This window comes from Lampetra planeri, chromosome 35 (assembly GCF_965212315.1).
Source record: "Lampetra planeri chromosome 35, kcLamPlan1.2.h2, whole genome shotgun sequence".
Lineage (NCBI taxonomy): Eukaryota > Metazoa > Chordata > Hyperoartia > Petromyzontiformes > Petromyzontidae > Lampetra > Lampetra planeri.
The window spans coordinates 2115176-2128819 of record NC_136141.1 but is presented as its reverse complement, the minus strand read 5'-3'; the positions used below and the strand labels follow the sequence as shown (position 1 = coordinate 2128819).

At 49.2% G+C, this 13644-nt stretch overlaps 1 protein-coding gene across 1 annotated transcript; it reads right to left on the bottom strand.

Annotated features, from left to right (window-relative positions):
* Positions 1-316: 316 nt before the first annotated feature.
* On the bottom strand, positions 317-12149 carry LOC144730164 (hepatic leukemia factor-like). Its single transcript, XM_078610764.1, has 4 exons — positions 11933-12149; positions 5294-5619; positions 3372-3713; positions 317-2238 (listed from the first exon to the last, which is right to left on the bottom strand). Exons 1-4 carry the CDS (start codon positions 12024-12026, stop codon positions 1954-1956), a joined length of 1047 nt encoding a protein of 348 aa, XP_078466890.1. The 5' UTR covers positions 12027-12149; the 3' UTR covers positions 317-1953.
* Between the last annotated feature and the right edge of the window lie 1495 nt (positions 12150-13644).

Genomic DNA, 13644 nt, shown 5'->3' with positions numbered 1-13644 from the left:
GTGGTTGATCTTAAATTGTTTGCAAAATTAATGATGAACAAAAACATTGCTACGTCCTTCCAGAAAAAAAAACCGTATCTTCGTAACGAGGATAACCAACCATGTGCACGTCTCATATATTTTGTAAATATTTAATATATTTTGTCAAAGACATTTGGAGCTTACTGAATACATTTGGAAGTCATATCATCGACTGCGTGTGATGCACCAATTGAGAATCGGTGACAGAGAAATCGGGGGGGCTACTCGAGCACATCAATATAAATTGCAACAGACAATGCCAGCAGTGGCTGCTGGACAATACGTTTTTTTTAAAAATGATAAATTAAGCAGATTATACACGTAAGATGCAATGAGATGTTTTTTTTTGTTCCCAATTGTTGGCGGAGGAAACATTGGCATGGGGTTTTTGCTCAAATAAAACACAAAGGATTACTTGGCCAATGCGTGAATTGGGTCGTGCAGTACAGTACGTGCAAAGTTGAACGTAATGCCAAAGTGCAAAAACATTTAAACAAGCGGGGAGGCAAAAACCTTGGTCCATCTCCTTCCATGTTTAGACGACTTGACAACACTGAAAGCCACGAGAAATACAACACACCAGCTCAGCTCGGCGGGGACACGCTGAAAGAGTCTTAACTCCATTGGAACCTCATTTGCCAGTAGCAAAATATGATAATTGGGTTTTTACCCTTTTATCTGGCAACAAAACTGACACCTTTTTACAAGGAGTCATGTTTCCATTGACCACAATACCTGCAGTCGGAATGCAAACAAAAAACACAACTCTGATAATATATGCACTGTCCTTGAAATTGATTGGTCCACACCCGAGACAGCTTTCTTTAGAGCCTAGTCTAACATGGTGTTGGACCAGATGACGCCAAAAGGCGTACAACTCAAGGACAATGAACCATCAGAGTATGAGAGCTCGGGGTAAGCATTTACACCGCTGGAATCTCATTTGCCAGTAACAAAATATGATAATTGTTTTTTTTACCCTTTCGACTCGACTCAGCCCATTGGTAACGCTTCTCTCGTGAACAGAACGCGACAATGACCGCTGTGCACGCCGCTGGAGTGGCGACAACCCCTCGCTGAATGCCGAGTGCGTCGGGCGGGATGATTTTGCTGCCGTGGATTTCCACATGATGAGACAGCCACTTGGCTGAGCTATCGTCTGTGGCCAGGTCGCTTCTGCAAAAAGAAGCGTATGGCTAAGTGGGCCTTGCCTAGTGAGATAAAGAAAAAATAGTTGAGTTTTATTTGGATTTACTATTTCACTGATTTGCTTACCTTGCCTAGAATTTGCACTCCTTTTGTGTTTTAGTGTTATTTGTTGTTACAACCTTCTGACCCCCACCTGCTGGAACATATGTGAAAAAAAGAGCTTCATGGGCTCATTGAATTCCTCCAGTAGAAATATTCTGATAAACAAAGATCTCCTGCTTCGCCTGTAACAGACTATGAAGGCCGACACGGCACACGATGGGGTGGGGTGGCCAGCACCACACCCGGCCGCCTTTGTCTCCCCAGTGGCGATGTTTACTCCACACCGCGCCAGGTACTCACTTGAGGCTGAGTCGACCTAGGGGAGGCCCAGGACCGGTTCGGATACTCGTCACCGGTGTTAGCCGTGAGCGGGAATCGAACTTGGGTGGTCAGGTTCGTAGCGTGGCCCGCTAACCGCTACACCACCGCACCATCGCACACGAACACCACACACATACACGTGTGCTCGCGAATGAATCACAAGGCTGTTGTTAATCTAACTCGGTGGTTCGTATAACCTTTACAATCGTCAACAAAAAAATGTAGAATGTCAATAACTACATCGGGTTTGATGAAACAAAGCAAGTTGGAGCTTGCGTGCCCGTGCTTAGTTCGCGTTTTCGATGATTTACCTTCTAAAATAAAAAAAAAACCCGGCCACGTCTCACGTGCACCCCCAGGTTAAGCAGCAGCAGAAGACGAAGAAGAAGAACCACCGCTCTGAGCGATCTCGCTCAAGCACCGGGCCTCCCCATGGCTCTCCCCCTGGGCCTCGTACTTGGCCGTGAGGTTACGCACACGGCTCAGGTCACGGCGCATCTCGGCCAGCTCACGGCGCAGCGCAGCGTTCTCCTGCTCCAGGAAGGAGGCGCGCACCACGATCTGATTCTCCTTGAGACGACGCGCGTCGCGGGAACGTTTGGCCGCCGTGTTGTTCTTCCTGCGTCGAGCCCAGTAGCGCTCGTCCTGGCACACAACGACGGGCGGAGGAGTGGGATTACACTGGTCAACACACTTTTTCTGGCATAAGGTATTCCAACGGTTTTAATGTAATTTTGGGGTGCCGATTCCAAATGTGGCATCAGTTTTTGTCTATCACATCAGGTTTTTGAGATATCAAATATTGCATTTTCAATAAAAACTGCAGAAGAAAAATATTAAATAAATGTGGATATCTACATAAAATTATATTATAAACACACTATCCTAAAAATAAAGCATCATATTTTAACACTAAAGCAGTCACTGACTCGCAACAACTTGCAATCATAAGTGACAGAGTTAATTTCGGGTAAAATCAATGAAAATGGGGTATGCCGATAGCATAAAAATGAGATGTGACAGAGCAAATTTGAGATCAGATTTGGAATCAGAACTCTGAAATTAGTCTAAAACAGCTGCAAAAGTCCAGGCCAGAAAAAAAAGTTTTTTTTGTTGACCAGTGTTATTGTTGTTGTGGCTTCGTTTCTAACACGTCGTAGGATTTCGCGACCGGTATCGTCCATAATCCATAATAGAGGTTTTTTTTGGGTTAGATCGCTTAAATATTAATTTAAATGCATCTGTAGGAGGACTTCTATCGCACCGCGCGTATTCAACCATGCTCAGCGCCTTCGAGCATCCAGTGCTTGATGAGTTCGGCCCGCGGGTGGCTCGGAGGACCCTGGGTCAGAGGTCGCAACCGGGTACCCGATACCCGTACCCTAACCGATACCCGGCGACCCTGGTGCGGCCGGGTACGGGTACGGGTAGGCCGTGAGTCACTGGTGAGTAACTGTTTATGTCACTCATTTCCCAACGTCTTGTCTCTTCTCACAATTCAAGTTCCTAGAATCAACCCACCCGCGCCTGCAACATGGCTTCATCCCAGAGGTCGCAATCGGGTACCCGATACCCGTACCCTACTCGTACCCGGCCGGGTACGGGTACGGCCGGATACGGGTGCGGGTACCCGTTTGCGACCCTGGTGCGGCCGGGTACGGCCGGGTACGGGTAAGGAATCAAAACCCGTTTGCGACCTCTGCCTTGGGTTAAAATCGCGAGCAGCCCACCGCGAATGACCCCTGTTCGACTCGGTGGTGCCCTCCCCCCTTGCTGACCTTGAGCTCGTCGGGCACGTGACTCTTGCACGCCTTCTTCACGATGGGCTGCGGCTTGAGCTCCATGTCGGAGAACTTGCATTGCCGGGGGTCAAAGGTCCCCTGGCGGGCCAGCGAGGAGCGCACCAGCTGCTGCTCCGCGGGCTCCGTCTCGTGGTCCGGCGGAGCGTCCGGGCTGCCGGGCCCCGCGTCGCTCGGCTCTGTCGATTTGCGGGGGACGCGATCGCAGCACGAGGAGGAGGGCAGCAGCGGCGTGGAGGTTGCAGCGCGACGTCTACAGCGTCTCGGCACAGCACGGCTTACAACACAATGTCTAACACAGCGCGGCTTACAACACAATGTCTAACACAGCACGGCTTAGAGCACAATGTGTAACACAGCACGGCTTAGAGCACGATGTCTAACACAGCACGGCTTAGAGCACGAGACTCGTGGCACATCTCAGCACAGCTTAGAGGACAATGTCTAGCACAGCGCAGCGCATCTTGCAGCACAACACGGATATGACAGCACAGCTTACAACACGATGTCTAACACAGCACAGCACAGCTTACAACACAATGTCTAACACAGCACATCACAGCTTAGAGCACGAGACTTATGGTACATCTCAGCACAGCTTACAGGACAAAGCTTAACACATCTTACAGCACATCACAGCACATCTTACAGCACAACACGGATATCACAGCGCAGCTTGCAGCACGTCACTTACAGTACAGGACAATTCTCGATTTGAAGCTTTCGTGACTGCAAGGATTCATACTCTTTGGTTTTTCGGTAAAGTCACGTAGGTAAAAGCTTTCGTTACGTTGTCCCCACCTGAAGAAGGACGCTTGTGTTGCGCCCGAAACGTCGTGATTTAATTTATTTTTTATTTATTTTTTACCTACGTGACTTTACCGTAAAAACCAAAGAGTACAGGACAACTTACAGCACATCGGCCGTCTGGAACGCTCTTCTTTCCGATATTAGGAAGCCACTGGAGCTATGTGTAACTTTTTAAATGCAGATTGAAAACGCATTTCTTTACAACAGATTTGTGTGCGTTAGTTTGTTGTCCTTCCCCCGCACCTCCAATTAGCATGGTTGGCAACGTACGGCGCGAAAGAAATTCAACATACATTTACAGCTTATGGAACAGTGGCTAGGACATCAGCGCCCAGGTTGACAGCACAACACCTGCAGCACATCACATCACAACATTGCCTAGAGCACGTTGCCGAGCACAGGACATCGCGAAGACGGAACACACATTTATAGGTGGAGGTATGGGGAGGGGGGATCAGTGTTACATCGTCTGCGTTTGCAGCAGAAGCGGGGCAGCATTACAGAGGCAGGTGACTGCGTAAATGACGACCCCGCTCCTGCACACAAAGAAACGAATCTCAGAGCTCATCTGCTTCCTCCGGCAAGAATCAATAAGACGAAGCTCCGACGACGACGACTAAGAGGATCGAGAGTTTAACACGCACGAGGCTTTCGCGACAGATATCATCCAGGTTTTACTGGTAGGAACCTCCTGGATACACCAGCCCACAGGGGATTATTGTGTCCGTCCGTCCGTCGTGCAGAGAGGGGCTGGGTGGGGAGGGAGGGGCTGGGTGGGGAGGGGAGGGTGGGGCTGGGTGGGGAGGGGAGGGGCTGGGTGGGTAGGGTGGGGCTGGGTGGGGGGTGGGAGGGGTGGGGCTGGGTGGGGAGGGGCTGGTCACCCCGTGGTGCCCTTATAAAACTCAACGTTTAACCTACTCACGCCGGCTTGTACCCGCCCTCACAGTCGGGCATACACCACGCCGCCGTTGACCCTGGCCATTGACCGAGCAACCCAACGTTCCTACCAGCTCCCTCCGCATTAATGTGTTTGGGGTGGAGGTGGGGTGGGTTAGATCGCGTAAATATTTACGCGATGAGAGAGGACCGACGTTGATGGCACGGCAGCCGCTCGGCCCCGGTGCCAGATCGCCCACGGACGGCGCCCGAGCGGGGAGAGGTGGGGACGGCAGCGGCTGGGGAGCCGGTCCCGGGGCCGCTGCCACGGGAAGAGCCGTGGCAGTGGCCGAGGTCACGGCGGAGTTGGCCGCCGGAGGGATTCCGTTCTCGAGCAGGAACTCGTCCAGGTCCATGTACTCGAGCTGGAAGCTGTCGTCGTAGGGCAGCGTCTTGTCCCAGAGCGTGGGTCCAAAGAAGGCCGAGACCCCGAGGTGGCCCCTGGGGTCGTCTTCATCTCCGTCGATGAACTTGGCCTTTTCTGCTCGAGCGGACGGTTAGGGAACGGGCCAGGTGTCAATATTGTGTCCGGCCAGGGTGAGGTGCTGCGTACGGTGCGAAAGAAGTTCAGCATGCATGCGTGGTGCAAAGACAAAGAAACCACATCCCCCGTGTAGCCTGTAACAGACTGTTGGGGCGAGTGGCTGTTGGCGAGTAGCAGCACCTATGAAGGCCGGCACCGTGGCACACGAGGGGGTGGGTGGCCAGCACCACGCCCGACCGCCTTTGTCTCCCCTGCGGCGATGTTCACTACGCACTGCACCGGGTACTCGTTTGAGGCCGAGTTGACTCAAGAGGACCGGGGCTACGTACGGTGCGAAAGAAGTTCAACATGGACACATGCTGCATCCGCAGAGTCTCATTGGCAAGAGTGATCTGCTGGGTCACCGAGATGATGAACAGCAAGGCAAAGACAAACAACGCACGTTTATACTAACAAACTCAGTTTTATATAAGGCACAGAGATACAAAAATAACTAGAATAAATGACGCGATCTAACCCATAAACCTTTATTATGATTCATATTGGTCGCGAAAGCCTACGTGTTAAACTGATATGGGCCTTGTGTTTGAAACTGATTGTCTGACACCATATACAACAGACGTTTTTGTGGCCTAGTCTGACAGTGCGTGTGGTTACTGCACTACTAGATGCCTTGACAAATATATCTATTTGATATTTGAACATCTAAATACAACTCCTGTTTTATTGCCAGACAGGGTAAAAATCTATTCCTATTTGTTCGTACTTTGATACCGGCCAAAAGGTCCCATAACTAACAAGGACACATTGACAAATGGCACTGCACAAGCGGGTTAATCACGAAGAATCGACAGTTTATCGGCAAAATCTGCTCTGATCTCGAGTAAAAGCAAAATGACCAGAATCACTACGAACACAATATAACGCCTCAACATAATGAACTATATTTTTCTATCACCAAACAGATTCGCCCTATCACGCATGCCAGTTACAGCCAATCAACGGCGAGCAATCACCGTGTAATAATAATTATGTAATGAGGTCCACGTGATGGTCTGTGCCTGTGACGTCATGGCGTCTACTAACTCTGACCCCGGGTGATCGAGGATCGGTTTTTTCGCTCGACATCTGAGCCCCCTGCGTCCACAGCCCGATGATGCCGGGATGCAACCACCAACCCACGCGTCCATACCCCCCGCAGCCACGCATTGACTCACGAGATTATTTATTATAAACGCGGCTGTGTCGGGTGGTGGTGGGTTCACGACACACACACTTCGACACGACCTTATCTAAGATTTAAAAAAAAATAAACAATGAAGAATCATGTCTGTGTACGTCGGCGTGTGTTGCACGTACGCACACCCACGTACGTATGTCTAGTATATATATACGCATGCATTCGTGTGTATGTAAGTGCACCTAGCCTGGCACAATCGCTGCGGAGACGTCACCACCACTCAGGGACGAACGGCGCCAGTCGTAAGCATGTCCACGCATGCACGTGCCCGCATGGACGTGTGTGTGCGTATGAACGGTATGCACGTGCTGTGTGTACACGCACGCGTGCGTTGTGTACACAACCACCCACCCCCAGTGCCAGATTATCCTAGTAGCACAAGTATCTACAACACATATGTAGTAGCTACGGGCCCCGCACTTTCAAGGTTCCCCGCGCTAAATGCTTTCAAGCTATCGATTCCGGACGCTTGTGTTGCGCCCGAAACGTCGTGATTTATTTTATTTTATACCTACGTGACTTTACCGAAAGAACCAAAGAGTATGATTCTGCACTTTCTCTATTACTATAGTACTATACTGCCTTCAACTTTTATGAACGACCGGGTGTTTAAGGTTAGCGATTTGTCGTATTAGCTGGCTGTATAGCAAATAACAAAAATACAATTACTCTACTATGCAAGTAAAACATTTGTGCTTTAATATTTGTGTTTTTAATTGAGGTCCCCTTTATAATATCATATGCTACAGGCCCCGCACTAGCATCATGCGGTACTGACCACCCTTGGGTGCGAACCCAGAGCACGAACCACGAAACGGGATCTCCCTCCACTTGAGGATTTTCCTCCCCAAGGTTGTCCACTTTGCCAATTCTCGAGGTATAAACATTTTTTTGGCTAGAGTCCGATTGTGAATGCGGGCAACCCTCTCTCTCTCTAGGTTGCCAAAGCCCTATCTATGGCACTCCGTAATTTGCGTAACAATAGAGGACAGGGAGAGAGAGTCATGCTTCCTTCCACTCGTTAGGCTTGCTGTCCCCTCTGAATTCTGGATGAAATCCAAAGCACATTGAGGAGTGGGGTGACCAATCCCCCGCCCCATCCCTTCCAGGGCGAATGGTGGAAACAACACCGAGCCAGAACTCTCCGTCTGCCTCTTTTTCTGTCTCTCTCTCTGTTGCTTTCTCTGTGTCTCTGTCTCTCGCTGTGTCTCTCTCCGTCTCTCTCTGTGTCTCTCTTTCTGTCTGTCTCTCTCTCTGTGTGTCTCTCACAGGGACACACACAGAGAGCACATTCTGTCGAGCCTGCGCAGCAAGACGACGGACAGCGAGGTCGACTTCAGGGTAGCAAGCTCGGCGTTCTCTCAGTAAGTGGTTGTCGCGAATAACAACAACAATAACAACAACAACTTTGTGATTTGTTGAGCGCGCGCGTGTGTATGGGATGTTGTAGTGTGTGTGTTGGTGTGTGTGTGTGTTGTTGTGTGTGTGATGTTGGTGTGTGTGATGTTGGTGTGTGTGATGTTGGTGTGTGTGTAATGTTGTAGTGTGTGTGTGGGATGTTGGTGTGTGTGTTGGTGTGTGTGTGTGGGATGTTGGTGTGTGTGTGTTGTGCGGTAGTGTCGTGGTTCGCGCGCTGCACTACGAACCCAGCGACACGAGTTGGATTCCCCACTCACTGCCAACACCGGTGACGATTATACATTATCTGAACCGGTCCGGGCCATCCCCTAGGTCGACTCAGCCTCGTATGTATGTACAGTATGTTGAACTTCTTTGGCACTCTACGTATCCAACCATGCTAATCGGAGGTGCGGGGAAGGACAAAAAAAAACGTAAACACACCCCAGGAAGGAGTCGCACTGCCACTCTGCCCTGCTTGCCCCGGGGGTAGTATAAAGCGACGCGGTGTGATGGGCGATGGGGGGGGGGGGGTGAGAGGCGAGGGTGGTGCATTGCCAAGGCCGTAATTATAATATTGAAATATGCTCAAAATGTCCCCCTAAATATATTGCTATAAAATAGATTTCTGTTGATATGACTGTGGTTATGGTTGTACTTTATTAATCCCTAATCTCTGCCATTACATACAATGAAACAAGAAAAGGTAAAAAAAGAATAATGTAATACAATACACTATTAGACATTATTGTAAAAAATACGGTAAATAAAAAGTCCATCCCATGTGGTAGTGAATTTTTAAAAATATTTTAGGCAGGAAATTGGTTTTCAAATTTAGATTTATTTTTTTCTGGGGGGGGAGGGACCCCCAGACCCCCTGGAAGATTTGGTCCCCCCCAATGTTGACTCCATGGCTACGGCCTTGGTGCATACCTGGCAACCCCCTAACATTACCCTACCTTATTACAGACCAATTGAGACCTTAGTGGTCACCCCGTGCCCCATATAAATCTCAACGTTCATCCTACAAAGTCCCCATCACAAGGATAGAAACACAAACAAATAGACACAAAAAATGTTGCCCGCATTAAAACGGCTGTGCGCCCTATGGACCTGAAAACTCAATTTCCCTGTACAAGACTACGGGTGGGTAAACCGTCTGGGTTTACGGCTATGGGATGAGAGGCGAGGGCGGTGAGAGGCGAGGCTGGTGAGAGGCGAGGCTGGTGAGAAAGGCGTTGGGCACTCATCTTATTGGTTCTTTCGGTAAAGTCACGTAGAAGGGAAGTAATCAGTGGCGGCTCCTGCTAAATCTCTCAGGGGGGGCAAATGTCTGGATGATTGATAAGGATAAGGTCCACCCATGCAAAGGATAAATTAACAGCTTAAGCATGTAAAGGCAACTTCATAATTGGTTTTTTACCCTTCTATCTGGCAACAAAACTGACACCTTTTTACAAGGAGTCATGTTTGCATAGACCGCAATACCTGCAGTCATAATACAAACAAAAGACATAACTCTGATAATGTGCACTGTCCTTGAAGTTGATTAGTCCACACCCGAGACAGCTTTCCTTGGAGCCTAGTCTCACATGGGTTGGACCAGATGACGCCTTTTGGCAAATGAGGTTCCCATAGTGTAAGGCAACTTCACTTCTTTAATATTAATGAAAAATAAAGTGACTCTTACAATACATCTTGTTTGTTTCTATACTCACTATTAAAACAAACCACTCATGTTTCTTTTATTAAAGATTCCACTAGGTGGCGACAAATAATTTTGTTGGATGAAACGTGCTTACGTATGATGACGTAAGCACGTATGATGACGTAAGCACGTTAGGGCGAGCCCTCCCGGAAGCCATAGAGAATGCATTGCAGCGCTCCCGTTCGAAAAAAAACATCTTTGAATGTAAGTCTATGGGACCACTCGGGGCGATTCTCAGCCGGAGGGAAATCGCCCAAAAAGAGGCGGTACTCCACAGAACGTAGCATGACGCTGATTGGACTATATCCAGAGGCACAGTGACGGCTAGCGTGACTCTGTGGTTGAATGACATTGGTGGTGCGTCGCCCAATCGCCCTAATGAAGAAACCGCCCCTGGAAGTAATAAAATAATAAAAATAAAACATAATAAAATAATTCTCACGTCGTTTCGGCCACAACGCAAGCAGCCGTCCTCAGGTGAAGAACAGGTCTGTCGGGGAGACAGCGTCCATAAACAGTTGGACACTGTTTACGGACACGTCCGACCCAACGCGACCTCCCTCCTCCTCCTCAACCCGAGCCAAGTGACTCACCGACCGCCTGACTCCCGAGCGAAGCCACGCCGCAGTTGCGAGCTATCGCACACCAAGAGGCATGCCCGGAGGGTTTCCGTGCGGCCCCCAGCTACAACTCATGTCCCAGGGGTTCCTTTGTGAAGGACTGCTTGATGAGGGGCCACTGTCTAGAATTCACCGCACGCCAATCGCGGCTCTTGACAAAAAAAAACTTTCAGGATCCGGAAAAAAATTGGCTCTTTGTAATTTTTGGTTTTCGACCCCAGAACTAAACTATTAAAAGATTTATTTTTATTTTACCAGATAAGGTCCACTGAGCCATTTAGCTTTTTTTTTTTAGAAGTGACCTATGCCACAAATGATATTTCAACGAAGTGGCTTATCGCGTGGAAATTGATAGCAACAGCCAAATACTCGAAGCGAATTTTTTTCCAAGTGTGTGAAAAAAACGGAGGACCCGGAGAAAAATCCACGGGGAGAGAGCGAGAGAGACACTCAAACTCCACATATACAGCAGGCGTCAGGGTCGGGATCGAACCCACAACTTCCTGTAGACCAGGCGAGGTAGTTAACATCTCACCACCGCGGCACCCACAATGCTCGTCTTGTCAGGGGTAGAGCCAGCACAAGCCCCACACAAGCACGCGTTACCTATGTGCACGCATGTGTACACGTGTGTGTATACTCGTGTATGTGCAATGTAAGCGTGTATATGCACGTTGATGTATTTGTGTGTACTCGTGTGTGTGTGTGTGCGTGCAACGCAAGCATGCACATGCATGTGTATGTACGTGCTTGAATGTCAAGGCTCTTGCAAAGCAGCCGATGGCTGAATTGTACTCATGCGTGTCACCAAATAAGATAACGAAACTGTCTTTGAGGATTATCGACCCTTGACACTCACGGTTTTGATTATCCCACGGATGTCCCACGTATTCTCACGTTTTTGTTGTTTAACCTGAGAACTTTAATCATAATTAGCTGTGTCCTGCCAGCAGCTGTGCCGATTCGCGTCTTATGTACGGGTAAGGTGCAAACAAAACCTTTACTCGCAGCAGCTTAACTAAGAACAACTATCCAAGGCAAGTTTATTATCATCAATGTACTACGTGGGTGTTCGCTAGGCGGTGTACGACTCTGCGTGATATCCTATCGCTGCTACGCCAACTCCTTTTCAGCGGACCAGCCTGTTCCTGCGTGATGGCTAAATGTTTCTGTGCTTTAGTTCCCCGGGTTCTCCTCTTAATCTCCTGCGTTTATAACCTCCTCTTTCTGTGCTTTCCTGCAAACTCTCCCCCCCATAGGGACCTCGGATGATTTGACCCCTAATGGGCCTGACGTGCGATGTACGTGCAGAGTGTGCGTGCGGAGTGACGTGTGCGCCCTGACCTCCTGGCTCCGCTTGCCGAGCGCTGGGCGGGTTCTCAAGCAGAGACTTGAGCACGCTGTGCAGAGGGAAGGGACGATGGGCAGACATGGCCATAGGGCAGCGAAGGGCAGCTGGGCTCCCGGGGGAAGAGGCGACGAGACGGGAAGAGGTACAGCGCCGGTCCCAGGGCGACTCGAAAGCTCGACGAAACGGAGACACTCCGAGCCCCGAGTCATAATCCCGTGGCTTTGAGCGCGGGGGCTGGGCACGGGGAGGCGTCTGAGTGGTGAACAGGTTGGACGAGCAAGAAAACAATCCAGCCAGCCACCCAAACAGCCAGTTGACTCGCCTAGACAACCGGTCAAGCACCCAACAAATCACCCAGTCACCTCCCCAGTGATCGGCTAGTCAGGCGTAAAGGCAATCGCCCGTCACCTTGCTACGTATCCAGCCAAGCAGTCGGATATCAAGCCAATCAGCCAGGCAGTTATCCAGTCGGCTACCAAACAAGTCGCTCAACTACCCACGCGGCCAGTAACCCGCAACTCCGATTTAGCACGGTTAGCTGCGTACGGTGCGAAAGAAGTTCTACACGCATACATAACCTACTCGGGCAGGTATCCAGCCACCCAACCACCCACCCCCCCACCCTCCCACCCTGTCGCTTACCTCGTCACCCAGAAAGCCACAGAGCGAGGCTCATGGCGATGGTATTGCTTGAGGATGGTGCAGTGGTGGGGAGTCCTCATGGCTGTGTTGATGGTTGATCCTGTTGGTACGGTTGTGGCTTGCGGTTGTAGTGTGGGTTGTTGTGAGCTGGTGATGGTGGTGGATGGCGGCGTGGTGGTGCTGGTGGTGGTGAGTTGTGGCATTTCTTGACACGCACGGCGAAGTCTCCGAGTAAAAACAGTCCGCTGGAATCGTGGTCGACGGAGTCGTGGTAGACGCGTCTACAGTGGTTGGTGTTTTAACATTTCAACACCTCCTGTTTTATTGCCACTAAGGATAACAACTCATTTTATCGACCCTAGAGGGATGATGGGGCTGAGTCGACCCCCTCCAAACTAGGATTTGAAATCTCGACCTTCCGAGTGTGAGCCACTCTCTCTCTCTATAAAGATAATGGAGTTGTTTTTTACATTATAACTGGACATGGTCGAAGTTTTGCGTTAATGTGCATATGTTAGAAGTAGCGACTATTTATTTCAAGCTGAAATACCCAAGCCTCGCAGCAAACAGAACCCTTTTTCAACAAATCCTAAATGTAAACAACAAATATTATTATTTCAGTCACGTCTTTATTTTTTATTTCTAATTACCGAAAGAACTAAAGAGTATGATGGATTCCTGCAGTCACGAAAGCTTCAAATCAACACAACATTTGTGTGTCTCACCGACGCTTCTGCGCCAATACATTTACGGTCAAATGCAAGTCGTATCGGCACGTGGTTTTTATTTTTTATTTTGTTATTGTTGTTGTTATTCTCAGTCTGCTCCCATACATGGCAACCCCAACTGGACTAAAATCATGCTCTTTGGTTATTTCGGTAAAGTCACGTAGGTAGAAAATAGAATAAATGAAAACAACTAAATTAAACACACTTAAGCGGTTGTGATTCCGCTATGTTGTCCCCACCTGAAGAAGGACGCTTGTGTTGCGCCCGAAACGTCGTAATTTAATTGAGTTGTTTTCATTTATTTTATTTTTTACCTACGTGACTTTATCGAAAAA

What these genes read in the sequence shown, in the direction of transcription:
- LOC144730164 (XM_078610764.1), bottom strand. Translation starts at nt 12,026, where the DNA reads ATGGCCATGTCTGCCCATCGTCCCTTCCCTCTGCACAGCGTGCTCAAG. An exon ending in TCGGCAAGCGGAGCCAGGAG is followed by an intron (nt 5,620 to 11,932) that starts GTCAGGGCGCAC and finishes CCGCTCGAGCAG; the next exon opens with AAAAGGCCAAGTTCATCGAC. An exon ending in ACGTGCCCGACGAGCTCAAG is followed by an intron (nt 2,239 to 3,371) that starts GTCAGCAAGGGG and finishes GTTGTGTGCCAG; the next exon opens with GACGAGCGCTACTGGGCTCG.